Source organism: Protopterus annectens, chromosome 7.part1 (genome assembly GCF_019279795.1).
Source record: "Protopterus annectens isolate FY-2018-M chromosome 7.part1, PAN1.0, whole genome shotgun sequence".
Classification (NCBI taxonomy): domain Eukaryota; kingdom Metazoa; phylum Chordata; order Ceratodontiformes; family Protopteridae; genus Protopterus; species Protopterus annectens.
Window position 1 is genome coordinate 275,569,948 of NC_056740.1, and position 21,032 is coordinate 275,590,979.

General features: G+C 41.7%; 1 protein-coding gene across 1 annotated transcript in view; it reads left to right on the forward strand.

Moving 5' to 3' along the window:
* Nucleotides 1–21,032, forward strand: part of CRELD1 (cysteine rich with EGF like domains 1) — a 571,547-nt gene that overhangs the window by 75,207 nt on the left and 475,308 nt on the right. Inside the window, exon 2 of the mRNA XM_044078710.1 lies at nucleotides 554–753. Within this exon, the coding sequence (XP_043934645.1) occupies nucleotides 592–753 (162 nt within the window). The 5' untranslated portion in view covers nucleotides 554–591. The remainder of the gene's footprint in view (nucleotides 1–553; nucleotides 754–21,032) is intronic.

A 21,032-nucleotide genomic window follows, 5' to 3' on the forward strand; every position in this document is an offset into this window, starting at 1 on the left:
TTTTCAAAATTGCCACTGTTTTCTTGACCTGAAGTATAGATTGCTTTAAAGTTTTGTGATACAACCAGCAAATGTATGAAATAAAGTCATTTCTGTATACATTGGCATATGTAACCTTGCAGGAAGGAGTAAGGCATTTTTAGTTGCTAGTAATAATTGTGCATGTAATGGTTTTATTTTCTCATCATTTAAGTGCTATGTTAGTAGTCAATGTTAATTTTGGTACTATCTATGTAAATTTGAAATGCTACTGTGAAGCTTTTCTCCCCAGGCCTCTGCTAAAAATGGACATGCATCCAGTCAGACTTTCCCGGTCAGCAAGTCAGCAAATGTAAACTTAATAAAATAAATAATAATAAATAAAAGTGGCTGGGTTGAGTAAAAAATATATTAGCTTTTGTTCTAACCTTCCTCTACCCTGTGAACACTTTGTAGATTACTGTAGTTGAATGTACAGTATGGTAGCAATATTACATTTTCTTTACCTTTTATAAGTGTAAAAAAAATTTTAGTAACGTGTATATATATTTTTTCTTTTTATATTTTATATCAGAAGTAAGACTACTGGCCATCATCACCCAGCACACAACAATGAATTCTGCACAATTACCTGCCCAGAGGAGGTATTTATTTGCTACCTGTCCTGTAGCTGTTCTTTCTGTTGTGGTACTTTTGCTGATTTCAGTTGCTCCAGTTTTGCCTAAAGAAGAACCATGTCAGCTGTGTAAGCATCTAGTCAAAATGGTTATGAAGGTGAGTGAGATTTGTTAATAGTGTCTTCCTTTTCACTATACATTTCTAGAAAAGTCACTGAGAATACCTCTCAACGGTCTTTGATTTTGCAGAAATTTCCTAATTTTACCTCTTATTTTTGCCTTGACCCTGATAAAATATTTGATTTTCTGGGAAATCACTGAAGTTGCTTCCTGTCATTAGTGGCAGACTTTAGGGTTTCATACGTCTTATTGTTCTGAAAATGACATTGATGTAAATTCTATTATTCTATTAATGTTTTAAGTGAATTATAATATTTAAAATTGTCCCTGATTTTTAGCATTTGTCCTGATTACGTTTGGCTTTATCCAGAATTCTTGAGCAAAGAAGTTGAGAGAAAAGGTCATGTGTAGGGTTGTAAGAGCAAGGATAGCTAATGTTGGACTGGATCATGTGCTCTGGGAGATTATAGAATCTTCATACACCTTTTTAAATTTTAAAGAATCCACAACACTTTTGTAGATGTACAGGAGCTCTGCCTTGCAGTATTTTCTATTATGAGTAATAATTTTTGGTTATATTTTTCTTTGAATCATTTGAAGTGCTGAAAGAATGGTAACTTTGCCAAGCCATGTTTTTCTCCAAAGGCTTGTTGTGCAATATGGATATTTATCTGAGTTTTATTTATGCATTTATTTTATTTTATTGTCATTTGTTAACTGTGACAGTCTTACTGGGCATTTATGCACCGCCATAGACTATAAAAAATCAGTGCAACTCAGTATGCTACTTGCAACAAAGGTATTGATTGCAATTAGTTAATTACATACACGGTAAGCTAGAAAGTACGTGTACCTATAGGAAGTCAGTGCATAATACTGTATAGAAATACGTGATATACACAGAACAGTGTATACTTAACATAAAGACAGAATGTGGCCATATGCAATACTGTACCAGTCGTTCATATCTTGTTTACCACTTTGCAAGACAGACAGGCTCAGTGTGCCATTCTTTTTTTTTTTCTAGTTAAGGTTCCTGATTGTTTCATCTGGGTAATTCCTAGCTTATACCTTTCTCTGGTTAATCTTTTTTTTGGTAATTAGTACTTGTAGTTGGTGTCTTCTCACTATTTTTCTTCCCTTTAGAATTCTATTATTAGTTACACACACACACACACACACACACACACACACACACACACACACACACACACACACACACACACACACACACAAAAAAGATCAGATATATTGTTGTTTTCATGAAAAATATTTCCTTCAAGTTAGTGTTGATTAGTCAGTGGTTAGTGCTTACATATTTGTTGCGTGAAGTTATTGCTTGCTGCTGTAGTTTTTCTTTCCTTACAGGATGTCTGACAAGGCCTGTGTTTTTTTTAAAAGTGCTTGACATGTGCATAATGTGCGTAAAAGATACTGCTGCAAGACCCGCATTTCAAGTGTGTTTGTTGTTTGGGAGTGGCTCACTTGGAAGAGACTCGCAAGGTGTTCTTTTCCTTTTGGCCTCTAGCTGTTTTGGACTGGCGGTCCAAACATTTTAAAGGGCCTTCTCTGTGTCTCCATGGGAGGACTGCCCACTTCATTGTCTGGCTCTCCACAATCTAAAAAATTTAGAAAGTCCAGCAGAGAAACACCGGAAGAAAAAGACCAAGGAAAAAGAGAATTTGAAGGAGTAGTGAAAGAGGTGTCTGGATCCTATGGTAGTTTCTGACTGTGCTCCAAAGGTTTTGCAGCCCTTGGAACCCGACTGTCCATGCTTTGACTCTGGTCTCCAGATCAAGCTCAGATCTGGACCCTCACCATTTCTAGTACTTTGGAACCAAATTTCTTCCCGTAGCTATCTCCTCTATGTATCTGATCCCCAACCCACCCCTTTGAGGGGCACAGCCATCAGAGCTGAGGACCATCCTCAGCAGCATCTTTTTAGATTGGCGCAGTCCTTGAGGAGCCTCTCAGACGCAGATGTGAATAGGATGATGAGGAACTTACTGAATACCCAGTTTCAGATAGGGGTTCCTTCTCTCCCCTGTCCCCTGGGGCTGTGGGACTATTCTTGCCACTGTCCTTTGGGTATCTTCTTCTCTAATATGACTTTCTGATCAGGTAGTGTTGGATCTGGGCACCTGCTATGTGATACCCCCTTGGAGCTATTGGTGTGGACATCTTCAGTACTGACAATTTCTTTACCTCATTCAGATCTGATTACATTGGCCCTCAATGGGTCCTGCAACTGAGAAGTTGGCACTGGGGTCTGAAGGTCAGGGTCTATTCTGTGACTGTGGGAGTTATTTCTCCCCTCAGAGCTTTGGCTTTCAACAAGCTCGACTTCTGATTTCAGTTTCAGATTTGAGCTGGACTGCATAGTGGGAAGATTTTCTTTCAGGGCCTTTGGACCAAAGGAGTCCTTGCTTGGAGCCAACTTCAGCTTTTAGGTCTTTGAAAAGTTTCTGTCCCATTCTGGAGAGGGGTCACCTTCCTCTCACTGGTATCCACCCAGAATCCTTCATGTTTCAAGTTCTTTGATTCTTATTCATTTTCTATCCTTGGGACAGTCAGACACAGCAGGCCTCAGGCAAGAGCAAATTTTGGGTTCCATAATGCTTGCATTTCCTCCCTGGACACTCCTGTTGTGGAGGAATACAGGAAACGGTGCAAAAGGATGCATTTGGACTCCCTAAAGGAGTGCCTCACAGAAGACACTGACTTTGATAAGGTGAAGGGTTCTCAAGATCTCCCTTGGAAGATATCTTCTCCAGAGATCTCCTTGAATTGCTCCGACAAAAGGGAGGTTTCTTCATTGATGCCACATTTCCAAGAGGAGTCAGTGTTTCAGTCCTTTGAGTCTTGCTCTTCTACATCCTTGGTTGTTAGCCCTGTGGACAGCCTAGACAGCCTTGTGTTCCAGTGAACTTGGAAGGCAGCAGATGTAGTGAAACTTTTACCATGTAAGTTAGACAAAATGTTAATCTCCCTCAAAGATAGGGCACACTGGAGTAAGGGGCCTCCTGCAGACACTATCGTGGTGGCAGTCTCCACAAAGAAGGAACTATCTCAGGAGAGTTTCTCTGTTCATCCCTCAAAGAGGTAGTCGTGGGCAATAAATACATTCAGAAAGCAAGTGTATGCTTTAGAGACATTTACTTGGTATGCATCGAACTGCATTTCCTACCCGATTTCTCTGCAGAGAAACTTGACTAAGGAGGTCTCCAAGTCTCTGTTTCTCTGGTGCCATGACTGTAGAGTCGAAGAAATTGCTGGAGGTACTATTGGCTAGCATGAATTCCATTTCCACTGTGTCCATGTGCCTATTCTCTGATGCCATAGATGACACATAAAGAGCAGCAGGTACTGGCATTGCCATCCACCACCATACCTGGATTCAGTTGTGTGACTCTTAGGAGAACGTAAAGATATCTTTCTTGAATGACCCTTTTGGTTCACTGCCTTTGAACCCAAGGTAAAGGATACTCTTATCAGGAAGGAGTGAGTTAAGAGGGAAAAACTCTTCCTGGCATTGGAATCTGTTTTTCCAAACCCACAAAGGTCCTTTTCTGTAAACCAGAAGGATGGGAAATGCTAGTGGTTCCGTGTGTTCCCGGGCTTTGTCCCAGGAACTCCTGGAGCAGATGGGGAGTACCAGAGGATGTTCCATAGAGGCAGATGTAGTTTGCAGTACTAAGGATTTTGAGGTTCATTCCTTTTAGTGTTCAGAATGTGTGCCCAACTGTCCTTCTCTGGAAGGAGTAGGTAGATACTTGTGTCTGCATCCACATGTCTGAGCACCCATCATCCAAGATTCAAGGCTGCTGAGAATCCTAACTGGAGGCTATATTGTTCCTTTTTCCTGTTCCCCAAACTTAAGTTAAAAGTTCCCTACAAAGTTTCCACCCCCATGCTGAAGGGCAGTGGCTCTAAAGATCTTAAAGTTGCTAAGTAAGCAAGTCTTTCAGCAGGTCCTACCAGACCGGAGAGGATCCATTGTCTACTCAAGTTCATTTTAGTTCCAAAAAATAATGGGTACCCAAGGCCTATCTTGGACCTCAGTTAGCTGAATACCTTTGTGAAACAGACCATCATTCTGGATGGTCACTGTGCAGTCCATATTGTCCCTTCTGAAGAAGGACATCTTGATGTGCTTAAGACCCTACAGGATGCCTACTGTCCTATCAAGGTAGCCACATTTGAGGAGGTTCCTGTGCTTCCAGCTGGGAGCCAGTCATTTTTATTTCAGAGCATTGCCATTTGGTCTCACCAAGTTTATGGCAGTGCTAGTGGCACAACTTGGACTGTAGGGGGTTGAGTGTTCTATTATATAGATGACTGGCTTATAAAAGCCACCATGAAAGGACTCCCTCATCCAAGCCAGAGACACCTTTCTCCACCTGTACTCATCCCTAGGAATTAGTCAACTGGGAGAAAAATCCACACTGAAACATGGTCAGGCAGTAGAATTTATAGGGTGCCACCTTTACACTACCTATCAGATACCCAAACTTTGGTAACCAGACTGTCTTCACTAAGACTGTAAGTTTCTCAGGTTTTGCTATAACAGCACCCCCTAGCTCATTTGCTCCATTGTCTGTTGGGATCCATGACAACGATAATCAGCCTTGTACCTCACATGAGGTTTTATATGAGAATCCTTTATTGGACCCTTTTGGTGTAGTGGTCCATACTCCATCAACCAATGATTATCGTGTCAGTCACCCCTTTTTGCACATAGCATATTCAGTGGTGGATAACATCCCCTCTGGATCTGTCATGTTCCCTTTTTGTCTATTCCCCTCCATTAGCCATAATGACTATGGATGCCTCCCTTTTGGGGTATGGGGGCATTTTGAATGGAGAACAGTCCAGGGCAGTTGGTCCCAGACAGAGGCCAAGCTTCATATCAGTTTACCATAGATGTGGATGGTCCTCCTTTCATTGCAGGCTTTTCAAGACTGACTGTCCATGGGTGTGATTACTGTTCATATGGAAAATGTGTTGTTGTTTGGTACATCAGTAAACAAGGCAAAACCTATTCCCATTCACTGTCAGGAAGCCAGACTGGAAAAGCTCACCCAGACTCTGCCACAGCTTGCTGTGAGGGAAAGGTTAGTTTGCATTTGCGTTCTTATATTTTGTATTACTTTATTGTCTTTTTTTATTTTGTGTATTGTGATTTGTTTTCATACACTGTGTTTTACTTGTGTTCTGCTTTTAATTGCATATTAATACTAGGAAAGAGACCGCAGCTGTGTCCGAGTCAAATAGAAATAATAGCTAAATGGACTTAAGTTGCAGAGTAATTGGCCCCCGATTGAAAAATAAAAGCAAAGAACTCTAAAATAGAAGAAAGTGGGCCCAAATTTTGTGTTGTATGCACAGAATTACCATTTTGTGAAATCACTCCCCATCAACTATTTAAATTTATTGGCCATCCCACTGTATTCCATAGAAGCAGAATACAGTGTACCCACCCTATTTCAATCTGTCTTGCTCTTTTAAAACTAGTGGCTGTCCACTTACACAGCTAAAGTTTAAGTTACCCCCTCTTTCATATTTAACTGTTTAGTACACATTGCAGTGCTTAGGATATTCTCTTGCCTTTAAAATCTGCAACATCTGTTGCAAGACCACCAATTATTGGAGAGCCCACATTCTGCTTGTCAGTAGTCATCTTGGGATTAGTGCTTCTGTTTTCTCCTGGTGAGAGAAGGAACACAGGGATATTTCCTGGAGACTGCCAATCACTGGAAAGCCTAATATCTGCTTAATAGGCAACATATTGGAATTTGTGCTTATATTCTGCTCCTGGTGAGAGAAGGATCAGAGTGGATTGATTCTTGACTGTTTCTGGTTGGGCAGTGAGTGTCTCTGCTTGATGCTCTTGACTGGTCTGGTTGCAATTCAAGGCATCTACAAGGAAAAGGCTACAACTAGTCTACAGACCCATGCATCATCTGGGACAATACTGTGGATCACCAAACAGGCTGTGGCCTGCTTCTCATCTTGGGATTGCTGCTAACATTTTGCTGCTGGTGAGAGAAGAAGCAAAAGAGCATTGTATCCCAGCAGAGTGAAGCTGTGGTGAGACTAGCACTAGTAGTAGCCAGACAGTAGCCATTCATGCGACTCCCCTCTCTTCATCATTCTTGACAAGCTAATTATTTTTCAGTAAGTACAGCCTGATTTGTTTCTGACTTCAGAATATCTGCCTAAATATTTCATCCTTAAATTTTCAGGGTCTACTTATTAGTTTTCCTCTCAAGTATTTGGCAGTGCCTTGTATAGACAGAGTCACCTTGAGTGACATTTTTCCTGTAAAAATACAATTGAAATTTCAGCAATACCTAGTTGCATACAGGACAGCTAGTTTGCAGTGAAAAGCATTGTCCCCAAAGTTGCAAACCATATACTCCTGACATTATATTCTCACTCCACCTGTCTAATCAATAAAAAAGGGTCTGTTGCCATGGATATGAACTTTCCCACTATACTTTTTACCAGATTTGGAGCATATGGGCATCCTGAGATACTACAGAAATGACTTCATGTTTACATACAACCAGTTAATTCTCAAACAAACTAATATAGTACTTGAGATATATATTTACACAATGTCAGTAGTACACATGCTGCACCCACCACACACAATTCAAAGCAGACATATAGACTCGTATATGCTGACGCACTTAAATGTAACCTTCCTAAACCCCAAAGGCCTGCTAGATGAAGTACACATAACAAATACCCTCAGCAGCCCAGAATGTGCTCTTTCAAAACACCCACATCTTACAGCCACATTTCACGGAGCCTCTACTTCTAAACCCCTAATGCAAGCCAACACACAATCTGACATTCTGGTCATTGGAGACTCCATTATGAGAAACACTGATGTTCCTCTCACCAGGTTGAGTAAGGAGAAAGCCAGGGGCTAGGATCTGCCACATTACACACGCACTTGGGTCATTGGACTGCATGTACCAGTATGACTCATAGTTCCTGTGGGTTTAAATGACCTGAGATGCATCTCCCTAGACTATAAGAAGAGAAATATCATGGAGCTCTCTGATTGTGTCCCAGGATGGTATGAGCCTAGCATTGAGCAGCATTTTACCTTCTTCAAGGATGATGCCACAGTACAAACACAAGATGAATGACTTTAATAATTGGCTTAGTTTCTGGTGTCATTCTAAGGGGTGCAGAATTTGTCAGCATGGAAGGAGATGGTCATCAGATCACACAGCTTTGCTAAGGATGGACTGCACCTCTCCCCTCTAGGCTTCTGAATATTGGCTAAAACATGGTCTCCCCCATAGTGCCTTTTTTGACAATGCCAAACTGATAGTATTTCTGACATAGCAAATCAAAACCAAGAAAATCTAAAGGGATTACTGCTCAGTACTAGGAGTCTATACAAACACTCTCTTCAGCCTAGAGAATGCTGACATCTGTGCGGTCACTGAGACATGGTTTAAAGCCATGCAGAACACACCAACACTGCAAGGTTGTTATGCCTGCCACACATTTAGACCAGCTACTGTGCAGATAGGGACTAAAGGTGGAGGTGTCTCAATTTACATCAGAAGTAAATATACCTCAAGGCTGGTCAGATGGGACAACTTGAGCAACTCCATGTTCAAATTACCTCAAGCAAAATCCAATACCATTTCTTTGCAAGCTGTAGGTCCCACTCTATGACCCAGGCAACCCATACTTTGTATTTAAACTTATTGGAAATGCTCACCATCCAACCCAGTACCATATTTATGAGTGACTGTAATTACCCCACTATTAACTGGGAATTTTGTAGGACAACAAATGTACAGGCACATAGATTCCCGGATTTTGTAAACACAAACTCCCTGGACTAGATTGTCAGTACACCAACCATTACACCAACCCGGGGTGCAACTGTACTAGATCTGTTCCTCACAAATATGGGCGAGTGCTGCACAATCCCTAGTGTAATGTCTTCCCTGATAAGGTCAGACCACAAAATGGTCTCATTTTAAGTAAAAATAAAACCTGGACCCCCAACTAACCCTGGAATATTCAGGAACTACTCTCCGGCTAACTCTCTGCTATTAAGTGATAATCTGGCAAAATTTCAAGGCCCCATAAACCTTGATAACACTGCTGCCTATGCAGAACTGTTCACAGAAACCCTGTAAATGCATGTTAATAGCTGCATAGAGACAGCTGTACCCACCAGGAAGAAATACAGAACTAACTCAAAAAACAGGCCACCCTGGTGGAATTACAAAATCAATAGGCTATATAACAGAAGGAAGAAAGACATGGCAAAAATTAGAAGGTCAGCACCTGGCAGGATAAAGTCAGTCTCGTCAAAGTAAACAAACATCTCAAGAGGACAAGTAAAGTCTGCCAAAGCCAAATTTGAAGTAAATTTGGCCTCCCATGCCAAAGACAACCACAAAGCATTATTTATTTATGTCCTCACCCTCAAAGACAATACACAGTTGTGTGCAGAGCTCATTGTAAGTGGAGTTACCTGTACTGAGCCAGAATATATAGCAAATCTACTGGCTGAAAAATTCAGTTCCAACTTTACTCCCATCTCCCCCTCAACCTTCCCTCAGGAAATACAGTCAAGTAAAATTCCCACTGCTGTAACTATGGAACAAGTACTTTAATGCTCTCTCTCTCTCTGAGGCCAAGAACACTGCATCAGTGGGCCCAGATAATATCCCAGGATGCATTCTAAATAGTATGATGTATAGTAAACCTCCAGATACCAGGCCAAACCTAGTTTGGTTACATGAAGGGCAGATCAGGCCTACTCAACCTGGTGGACGTCTTTGAGAAGGGCACCAAAGCAATGAATGAGGACGAAATCATTCACACTGCCTACCTTGACCTGGCCAAGGCATTTGACACGATACCCACTAAGGCATTGCTGACAAACTCAAGAGGTTAGGTACAAACCCATATATCACCCAGTGGATAGCCCAATTGGTTCAAAAGACAGGACCCAGGAAGTTAGAATTGGGGGGTCCACCTCTAGAAAGAGGGCAGTCACAAGTCGAGTCCCTCAAGAAATCGGTGGTTGGACCGCTCCTTTTTGGCATTTACTTCTCTGAAGTCAAGGCCAATGTCAGTGGTCTCTGGCTGACTACATTTGCAGATGATTCCAATTTAATAGCTGTCATTGAATCTGTCCCAACACAAATGTTCACTAAGAAGGGCTGACACAGACAAGCAACTGGTATCAGAGCCATGGACTAAAACTAAATAACAAGAAATGCATAACAGTATCGGGAAGTCCTCCGCCCCGGCAACTGTCATATTGACAACATACCACTTAGAGTTAACCCAGTAGTCAGGGACTTAAGGACACACACAGACAGTAATTTATCCTTTGACCATCATGCGTCTACAGTAGTGAGGAAATCATTCCATTCTATATTACACAACTTATAAACAAAGGTGTTGCATCTAGGTCCAAGGAAGTCATTGTTCCACTGTTTTTGACATTCATCAGACCTGTCGTAATACAGTGTTCCCACTGGAACATACACAAAGGCTCCTCACTAAAAGAATACAGGACATAATTAACATGTCCTATGCAGATTGCCTCAAGGCCCTATCCCTGTAGTCTGTCTCCTACAGGTTGTTAAGGGGAGATCTGTGTCTGGCATACAGAGCATTGTCAGACCCAACTCCGATGGACCTGCTGCATATCCGCAAAACAAACAGCACCATAATGATCCATTCAAAAGCCTTGAACCTTGCCTGTGATATGTAAATAGGATATGCCGGAGAGACTGGTATGTATCCCAGAGACTGCCCCATCTCTGGAACAGGCTCCCCATCCATGTGAAGCAGAGTTCTTCCCTAACCCAATTCAAGTGTAACTTAGACAGTTGGATGGGGAACAGGAAATTCACTCCTGGCTTGACACCTATGTCTCTATTGGACACAGGCAACCTGTAAATGGTTCTTTTCCCAGGCCCTTGCTTGTAAATGTTTTATTTTCCAAGCCTCTGCTTACACTAAGTACCAGAACTTGCCAGAGATTTGGGATGCATGGCTAGGCTTAAAAGGCCCTTGTGGTCATTAGCCTAGAAAACATATATGAACTTGTGATAGTTTGGCAGTGGACAGCGTCATCCCTGTGCTTTCTTCTTGCAGTGCAGATCCCAGGGAAAGCCAGTATTTTCGTGGGCAAATTGAGCAAATCAATCCTTCTGCCACACAAGTGGCCTCTCAGTCTGTCAGTGGCATCTATGATCTTCAGCTGCTCGGGATAATCTTTCTGCAACCTATTTGCAGCCCCACCCATTACCAGGTGTAGCAGGTTTTTCTCATTGATCCTGCAAGAGGTACAGTCTCTGTGGGATATTCTGGTCCATACTTGGCCCCAGGATTCTCTTGTGATTTTCCCCCAACACCACTTCTAACAAAATTCCTTCAAAAAGCAGCCTGGTGCAAGGCAAGAGTGATTCTCATCACCCCCTTTTGACCTCATCAGGTTTGTTTCGTTCCTCCTTTATTTTGCATCACCTAGTTCACCTATCTTGGGTCCTGGATCCCAGTCCAGATCTGATCTCTCAACCATCTGGCAGGCCTCACTTGGACATGAAATCCCTCAGTCTTGGTTTCTCCACTTCCAATGATTGCCACAAGCTCCATGCTTTTCTCTGATGTTGTTTACATCTTTACCTGTTCTCAAAACCCTTTCACCAGGAGATTTTTCAGTTTGGGCTTGCTACAAGGGATTGGACCCCTTTTTGACCCAACATCCTTCTATTTTGGAGTTCTTTGCTGGTCTTTTTCAATTTGGGAGCAATTACTCTGCAACTAAAGTTCATTTAGTTGCTATTGTTATGTGGGCAAATGGCATACCCTGTTTCCCTTAGACTTTCAAAACATTTTTTGAAGGGTACCTTGTTACATCCCCCACTGAAAAATTCAGTTCTCCCCACCCCGAGACATTATTGTTTTACTTTAAGGCTTCCCTTTTGAAAGTGAAAGTATTGTAGACCTGAAGTTTTTGTTCTAGAAAATGCTTTTTCTGGTAGCTGTTATAAATGCACTAAGAATTTCAGCATTACGAGCAATGTCATTTAAGCGTCTGTATCAAATCTTTCATAAGAACAGGGTGTCTCTCAGGACTGATCCATATTTTCTGTCCATTGTCTTTCTTGAACCTGAATATCCATTTACTGGTCTTCTTTCTTAATTTTTCTAACAAAGGTTAATATCAGTTGCATTCTTTGGATGTTCATCGGCAGTTGCAATTCTACTTAAAACATATGAAAGACTTTTGAAAGTGTAGCTAACGCCGTCTCCTTCTTTAAGTCCTAGTTTGGTTTTAAGGTTTTCAGTGTTACTTTGTCCAGGTGGCTATCTGAATGTATAACTTTTGTTCATAAGTTTTGAGGGCTGTTACTCAGTGTGCTCTACTAGAATGGTTTCTGCATCTACAGTTTTCTTCAGTAGTGTCCCTATTGATGATATTTGTGCAACCGCTACATGATCTACTGTATAAGCTTGATCTGCTGTTGTAATCAAGGGCCTCCTTTGCTTCCATCTTTATCCAGAAGATCCTTCCATTGTACCTTCCAGGGTTCGTGTAGCTGGGAATTGTGTTAAGTTGTTGAGGCAGAAGGAAAGGATAGCATGGTGTGTGAAAATTATGGACGCACTATAATGCTATATCCATGTTGTCTTCTCACCAGTTCAATGCCCCCCTCATCCCCCTACCAAATTGTCACTTCTCTATTGCCGCTGTTAGACTGCACTGATCTTACCAAGAGCCATGGCTGTCAGCAGTCCATTGGTAAGCATTAGATAATGTGGGGGGTTCCCTTAGGGGTTGTGATATCTTTCTCTGTGGGGCAATCGCAATCTGAAGGGCTAGTAGGGTGGAGATCATTATGGGAGGGGGAGTCGCCTGAACTTTGAAGTCAAAAGTCTAGTCTAAAGTGCTGAACTTGGATCCATTTGGATCTGATGTACCCGTTTGTTGAGATGGAGGGATGAAGAAAAGTGGATCTAACATTATGGTAAGTACATAACTTTTGTTTGTGTTCTCTCTTGTCCTACTGAATGTATAATTTTCACATTTTTTTGTTTTAAATTTGACATGGCTTACTTGTATGTGCACTAATGCAGGATTAATTTCTTCAGTTACCTGTCTCATGATGAAAAGTGTAGGTTCTTCCCAAAAGTACTGGTACTGCAGCAGCTTCTGTGTCTTTTTTTTTCTGCAAATGGTGGTTCTAAACAAAAATCATCCTTTACTTTACTTTCTTTTCTATCGGCACATGCATCTTGAGTTTTTTTTTTTCATTTTCCTTTTAAGTTGCTCTCCCTGTACCTTAGTTTGAATGGATACTACCCTCTCATTTTTCTTTCCTTCCTTCTCTTGGCCTTTCATTACAAAGGCTGTGTCAGATCAGCTTTTATCATCAGTTTTGCTTCTTTCTTGTCTTTGCCTTTATTGGAATGTGCTGTTTGACACCAGCAGAAATAGACAGAATTCTGCAGTCTCCTGTTTATCTCACTTTCTCCGCTTCTGTCTTGAGCTGAGTTTTACTTTAGTTATTTCTGTCAGTTTATCTTCAGTTGACATCTCTTACAGTTTTGGATTTCTGTTTCTATATCATTGGGGTATGCTTTTACTAAAGATATTTTTTATTTTCTAACCACAACCAAATTTTAGCCCATTTTGTAGTTTTTTACCAACTCCCTTCTGGTTTTGATTCTAAATATATATGCCTTGCTGCCTTCATTCTTGTACTGAGTATATCAATCTTCTGTTTTACCTGTGGTGAGTCTGTAGTGGTTTAAAATAGGGAACATTTGTTTCATATTACTTTGTGAGTTAAATCTAGGGTTATAGCAACAGGATGCAATAGTTTCCTAGAATAGTCTAAATTTCTACATATGTAAAGTATGCTCTTTTCTGTCATCATGAATGCATATTATATCTTTTTGGTAGTAACAAATCCCATGCTTCAACACAAGTGAGCCTGACAAAAGAAATCATGCTGCTAGAATCTGGCAGGGCTTTAACCCATCTTCCTTCTTAAAAATACAGTACAGTTTGCTAGCTTAGTTATAATGCAGTGACACAGGGCTGAGTTATCCTAACTGTAGCTTTATCACGCTCCATGGGAAACTCTTAATCTAAAGCAAGCATTTTGTTTTTTTGCAGTTCTATTAATAGCATTCTGTTCAGAGTAAGTACTGCATAACTTAGCAGTGTGACCCATACCCACACATTTATAACAAATGAACACATTACTTCTTGCTGTCTGTTTCACAGAAGAAGGTGCCTTTCTTTTATTCTTAAGAGCAGACTGCTTATTTTTAAACATCATGACTTTAACTAATAGGCGTTATATTGCACTTAACTAATCAAAGTTCTTGGGATCACTTTACAGTACCTGTTTTATTTTAGTAAGTTAAGCTCTTTCAAGCAGATCACATTTATACTTTTTGTTTTGCAATTTCCTCTCCACTTCAGATCTGCCTCCCCAACCAGTAAACCCACCCTCTATCCATCATAATGCTCGACCCAGGCAATTTACTCCATCAGTGGAGGTGTGGTTGAGTTCAAGAGTTAGGAGTGCTGCCATTACCCACTCTGCCTTATGTTTGTGATAGCCCTGTTTCCCCACCTCTGCATGCCAAACATTCACATTATGACTAGCTAGGCTTTGGGAATTATGACATGCAACTTCACCCCATGTTCTAGAAGTGTGTGTATTGTGCTGTTTACCCTGTCCCCCAACGTGATGTTTCGTTCTCTCAGAGCTCTGGTCTTCACCAGAACTCCATTAGAGTGATGTTGGCATGTCCCTCCCTTCCAGGATAGGAATATCCCTTCCTCTCTGCCAACTGTCGGATACCAGAGCTGCAACTCTCACTGCCTGGATCATAGGCAGGACTTTATCCCCTGTGACACCAGAGTGGCTGTATTTCAGTTTTGCTTCGTTGTTATCAGTTTCATGCTAGAGCTTTAAAATATGCTTTAAGTCAAGCATATTTGCACTTTTCAGCTTATCTACAGTAAGAATCCAGTTATGACATTTTATTGCTTGTGCCTCAGAGTGTGGGTTATAACAGACCTGACCAAAAGCTATTTCTGACATTTATCATAATCTGTGCAATATTTTTGCAGTTTCGCCATTTTTTCCTAGAAATTCCTCCATGGTTGCAGTCAACATTTGACCATGCTTGGAATGCAACTGTCATAGTGCTGTAGGAAATTTGTAATGATCTGCAGCTGGAATTCCCCGGACTACTCTAGTTCCTTTTGTTTTTCCATCATTGGAGGGTGTTTTATTTCACCCTGTCACTTGCCTACAAACAGCCTGCCCAAGGAATGGATTGTGTAAAGTTCCTTGGTTTTGAATGTTTTAATTTTCTAACCCCAGGTAACACCCAGTAGTTGCATCTCTGATAAATTCAGCAACTCCTAAATATCTGGTTAATAACCATTTGCTCCCCTTCTGAAAAGGATAAGAAAGCGTTTGATAGATTTGGGGAAAGGGAATTCTTCTGCAACACATTTTTAGAATTTTCAGTTGAAAAGCCCACATGTTAAAGTTTGTTTCTTTTGAAAATGAGGAATATTGTGGGCTATTTTCCATCGTCTGAGGAAAAAAAAATCATCTTTGAATAATCTTATCACTTCTGTGTCTGCTCCCTTCTTTGAAATGTGCTTATGATTCAGGTGATGCCCTTTCCAGGGATGCTGCTAGTGGTATTGCTACAAGGAATGTTTGCTTGGTGCATACTGAAAACCTTTCTGAGGATGTTAAATATGAAAATTTAAATTTTCCATTAGAGAGGTAATATTTAGGCCATCTGCCACAGAGGTCCTTAGTGTGATGAGACTATTGAATGAATATATTCAACTTCCCCCGTTTTTGCCTTGCTAAGCCTTTAATTCTTCCCAATAATCTGAACCTCCATTTCTCTCTTTCCCAACAGATAATCTTAGCCAAATAGATTCTGAAAGTGTTTCATCATGGATACAGATGGCAGTGGGAATCTCTTCTTTGTTGTAAAGGATTCCTTCTCATCTGCCAAATCAGACATTTGTGACCGGTCCTAAGTTCTAAATGTTTGCCTTCATAGGTAGGTACTAGGTTATCAGACCTAAGGCCTATACAAGCCTAGCCAAAAAGGTACCCTGGCTTTCGCCTCCCAAGAAAATTATTTTCGTGTGCCTTCACAACCTTTTACCCCTCATTCCCCATTTAAGTTTTTTTGTGACCCTATATTTAAAAGATGCTTATTACATTGCTGTAGCTACAGCTTTTAGGTGTTTCTTAAGGATTTCTGTGTCTGGATCATAATTTCAGTTCTCTGCATTACCCTTTGGGTATCCACAGCTCTGAAGGTATTTACAAAATGTCTAGCTCCAGTAGTTAGCCTATTGCAAGCTACAAGGTATTCAACTTTGTCCTTATTTAGTCAACTTGCTTGTGTTTGAAGAGCCTTTCTTTTTCTAAGTGTTAAGAATCTCTCACTTGGGTGGGGATCTGCACTGACTGGTGTTGAATAATTGTGACACCCGTGCACTGGCCCAGCAATCAAGGAGCCTCTATCCTCACCACTGACACCAGTAAGAGGCGTCCATATAGGGAAAGGATAATAAATACACACACAGTAAAGTACAATTTCCCTTAAGAGCACACAGAGATCACAGTCAGTCTGGGGCTGGTTTCTCTCTTTCTCTCCAGGTCCCCAATAAGACTCCCCATTGGCACAGCTATAGGGTCCAGATCTCAGCCTAGTGGGCAAGCTAAAACCTCCAGCACCCTGTCTGTCCAACCAGTGCTTCGTGTCCCTGCCCAAGTAGCTGACACACACACACACACACACACACACACACACACACACACACACACACACACACACACTTTGAGATAAGAGTTCTATACAACCACACAGACACTCCTGGGGAAGGCTGGCACAGGATGTTCTTTGTGTTTCACTGTTGCACTCATCACATTTGGGTCATCTGCCTGCAGGTAGCCCTCAGCAGACCTGAATACCAGAGTCTTGGATTCCTGCATCAGATGCGGTCTCTTCTTCCGTGACGTCAGGTCGTCAGGGGTATAAAACATGCAGCCGATGCCATTACATCAGTCTTTCTTGCTGCGCGGTGCCAGAAGCAGTTCGCAAGTGCCGGTCAGCCGACTCCTGAAATTTTCGTTTTCTAGTTTCAGAACCGAAGTCTGCAAAAAAGCTAAGTACCCCATTGGGGATCCTTTTTTCTTGCTCTTAACTGATGTCAGTAAAAGTTAACAGTTGTCTTACCTGGGGAAATCAAATACCTCATAAATATTTTCATTCATACTGCATTCCTTGCTTAGGCCCAGACCACGATGTCCCTTGCTGTCTGTTGTGTGCCTTGTTTAACTCCCGAACTATTAGTCGTCGGGCCATATTTGCAGCAAATTATTTTGGTACTCTGTTTATCCAGGAATGACTTTGGTAAGCCATCCGGCTACCGGTATTCCGAAAAAACGTAAGGATAAAGACAGAGACAGATGGCATAGGTCCAAAACTGCAGACGACGCTTCCGTTAAGCTAGTCACCAGTCTGCCGGTACTCAGTGAGGCACTTTCACACCCCCTGATACCCGCTACCTCAGATTCACAGGCTTCTACTGAGACCCATTCGGAGTCCGGTATGCCGCAACATGCTTCTTCGACTATGGAACCTGCAGATGTCTCTACCTTGGATGGGTCTGGAGCCGCTGTGCAGACACCGGCTTCTGAGGGTGTATTTAGGCCTACAGACTTGCATTTTAAACCAACACCATCTTCTTCACCCAGGCCTAAAATTAGACCCACACCTAGAAAACCAACGCCCAAACCACATGCTCAGGCCCATATGCCTAAAAAACAAATGCTTAGAATGGCTGAATACCTTTATTACCTTAATTAGGGGAAGTCAGCCTTCCCCCTCTAAGAGACCTAGAACGGATTTTCCTTCTGATTCTTCTGATCAGGAGTGTGATATTTCTGTTTCTTTTGATTGCCAGAATTTGCCCATATCTACCTTTGAGGATTCTGATGCAGAGGATTCCATTCCCCCTGCTTCCCCTCCAGAAGATTTTTCATTTGGTGAAACCTTGCACACTCTTAGGGAGCATTTCTGCTGGGAAAGCCAGGATTACTCTGATTCCAAAAAGAGGCTTAGGGAATTCTTACTCCTCCCTCAACACAGGCCTTTAGCTATCCCTCCTGTTCTGGACATTGTACATGATGCTTTCTTGGAATCTAGCCTTTCCCCTGACAGTTTACCTCCTCCAGAAAACCCAACAGGTATTACAGAGTACCTGACTCTCACAAGTTCCTCTTCAAGATTCCTACTGCGGATCCAGAGACCATTTCCCAAGGACCTAAGGGCATTAAGGCTACTGCTGCCAAAAACTCTACCCCTTCTGATAGAGATTCTAGAGCCTTGGACAGATGGGGTAAGAAGGTATATACTTCTGCTACTTTGGCCATTAGGGCTTTAAATTGCCAGTTTCATATGTTAAATTACTAGCAGCATATTATGGGACTACTTAAACAGAAAACGATGTTGATTCCTGACTGTGTTGAACACAATGAATTACAGGATTTAATGCATTCTGCAGAACAAGTTGGTAAACATACTTTGCAATGTGGTTTTGACTCTTTAGAAGCATCTTGCATGGCTGATGTCACTGGGTCTGTACTTAGAAGGCATGATTGGCTTAAGGAGCAAAACTTGCCAGATCATGTTAAAGCTAAATTGCTGGATGCTCCCTTAAACCAAGACCACCTGTTTGGCAACAGAGCAGAAGAAGTCCTCAAAAAGATGGAGGAAAAAGCTACATCTATGCAAACTGTTAAAGATTTCCTGCAAGTACAGCCTCCCAGATTTAGTAGGCATTGGCCTACAAAGAATTGGTCCTTTCCAGCCTCTTCCAGGCCTTCTCAGTCCAAACCCAGGAAAAGCAGACCACCTAGGTTACAGTCTCAGGCTACACACAAGCCTAACCAGTGGGGGGCTCCCACTTCTAAAGCAGGGAGTAGTAAGACACCCCCCATGGAAAAATGGCACAATGACTTAACATTAACCCTTCCAAGCCCTGTTCAACTGCCTGCTCCCTTAGGAGGAAAGATCGCCCTGCATGCAAAAAACTGGGAACTCATTACCCAGGACAATTGGGTTTTGAATATAGTTTCCCAAGGATACAGATTCCACTTCCACACCCTACCAACCCCAAACGGTTGGCCAGACCCTACCCCCAAATCAGTGGGCAGAGGCTCTAAAGCAGGTTCTCCCTCTTCATTTGTTCAGATGACAGCACCTTTCAGAATTATCGCCAGGACTTGACTGACAGGTTTAAACAAAGGGGCTTATAGCATGGGTTATGTTACCACAGCTAGTAATTATGCATCCCAACTTAATCGTGATGATCTCCTCAGATACAGGAATAAATCACGGAGGAATAATATTTTGTGTTTCACAACTACCTATGGCAGAAATGCAAACAAAATTTCTTGATATCATTAAACGGCATTGGAATATTCTTCTCGCAGATTCTGCTTTGTCCAGCCATATACCTGATACATGTTCATTTTCTTTCAGAAAAGGCAAAAACTTGGGTGCCTATTTTAATCATTACAAACATCATTCTGAATCTAGGAATTTGCACATGATTCAGACATCAATACTAGGAGACAAACTTATGGGCTGTATGCCTTGTGGACATTGTAGCAATTGCAAACGTACTAAAAACCAAACATTTTTCCAGCAATAACAGCAGTCACATCTTTGACATTAAGTTTTTTGCTAATTGCAATACAGATTGGATTATTTATATGGCCTCTTGTAGCTGTCATGCATTTTATATTGGCCAAACATCAAGACCTTTTAGAATACGTATATCTGAACATCTGAGTGACGTCAGATGTGAAAGAGCAAGTAATGCATTGTATAAACACACCCTCAAACACAGTACAGACAAATTTCATTTCACCATTATTGATAAAATAATTGGTGACAGAAATAATAAATCAGGATGGCATATCAAATTAAATGCAAAAGAAAAGAAATGGATAGTAAAACTAGGTGCATTATTTCAGCCTGGGCTTAATGAATATTTATGAATAATTATATGCATATTCATGAGCTCACCAGTCAAATTTTGTTCTTAATTATGATGTATTATATAAAGGATTTCAAATGTCTTATGTGGTTTTACACTGATGAAGGCTAGGTAAAAACCATAGCCAAAACCGGACTGTTTATTGAAATTCTTTACTAATTAAATTGGTTTTCACAGCTCCCAGTTGCGGACTCCAGAGATAGACCTGTTTGCCTCCCTTCATTACAACCAGTTGGAGAAATTCTGCACAAGGACTCCTCACAATCAAGCTTGGAAAGTGGATGCCCTGTCTTTTAACTGGGAAAGCCTCTTATTTTATGCCTTTCCACTTCTGCCTCTCCTGTCAAAGGTTCTGCAAAAGATCAAACAGGACAAGCCAAGGACAATACTGATAGCACCAGATTCGCCACACCAGCACTGGTACCCCCTCTTGTGCAGTATGACACTGCTGGAACCATGGCAACTGCCTCAGATCCCTTCCCTGCTGTCCCAGCAGGCGGGCAAGATTCTGCACCCTCAGCTTCAAACCCTAACCTTGCAGCCTGGCTAATTTCTTGAGCTCTCCAATAGCATCCCTCAGTAAGCAGGTGCTACATGTCATTCTGGAGGCAAGTAGGCCTAGTACTAGAAAATCCAATGCTGAAAAGTGGAAAAGATACTGTTCCTGGAGCCAGACTCGGGATGGGCACAACGGTGCCCAGCTTACCTCCTATACTTCAGTACTTAACATAAATGCTCCACAAAGGCCTATCCTTCTCGTCAATTAAAATTAATGCCTCTGCCATTTCAGCACATTATAATACTGAACTACCCCTCTTCTCTTACCCCCTGCTAAAGCAATTCCTCAGAGGGGCCAAAAATGTAAGACCTCCTCCCCCCAAGTGAGCCCCTACTCCAGCCTGGGATCTTAACTTTGTATTGAAAAAGCTCAATCTCCCTACTTTTGAGCCAGCTGAGACTGCAGAGTTGAAATTCCTTTCTTGGAAAACAGCCTTCCTTCGAGCCATCACTTCAGCAAAAAGAGTGTCTGAATTACAGGCCCTCATGAAAGTGGAACCCTTCATTATCTTCCATGCAGACATGGTTCCCCTCAGAACCAATCCTTCCTTTATGCCCAAGGTGGTGTCTAGTGTGGCCCTAAATCAGTCCATCCATTTGCCTACCTTTTTCCCGAATCC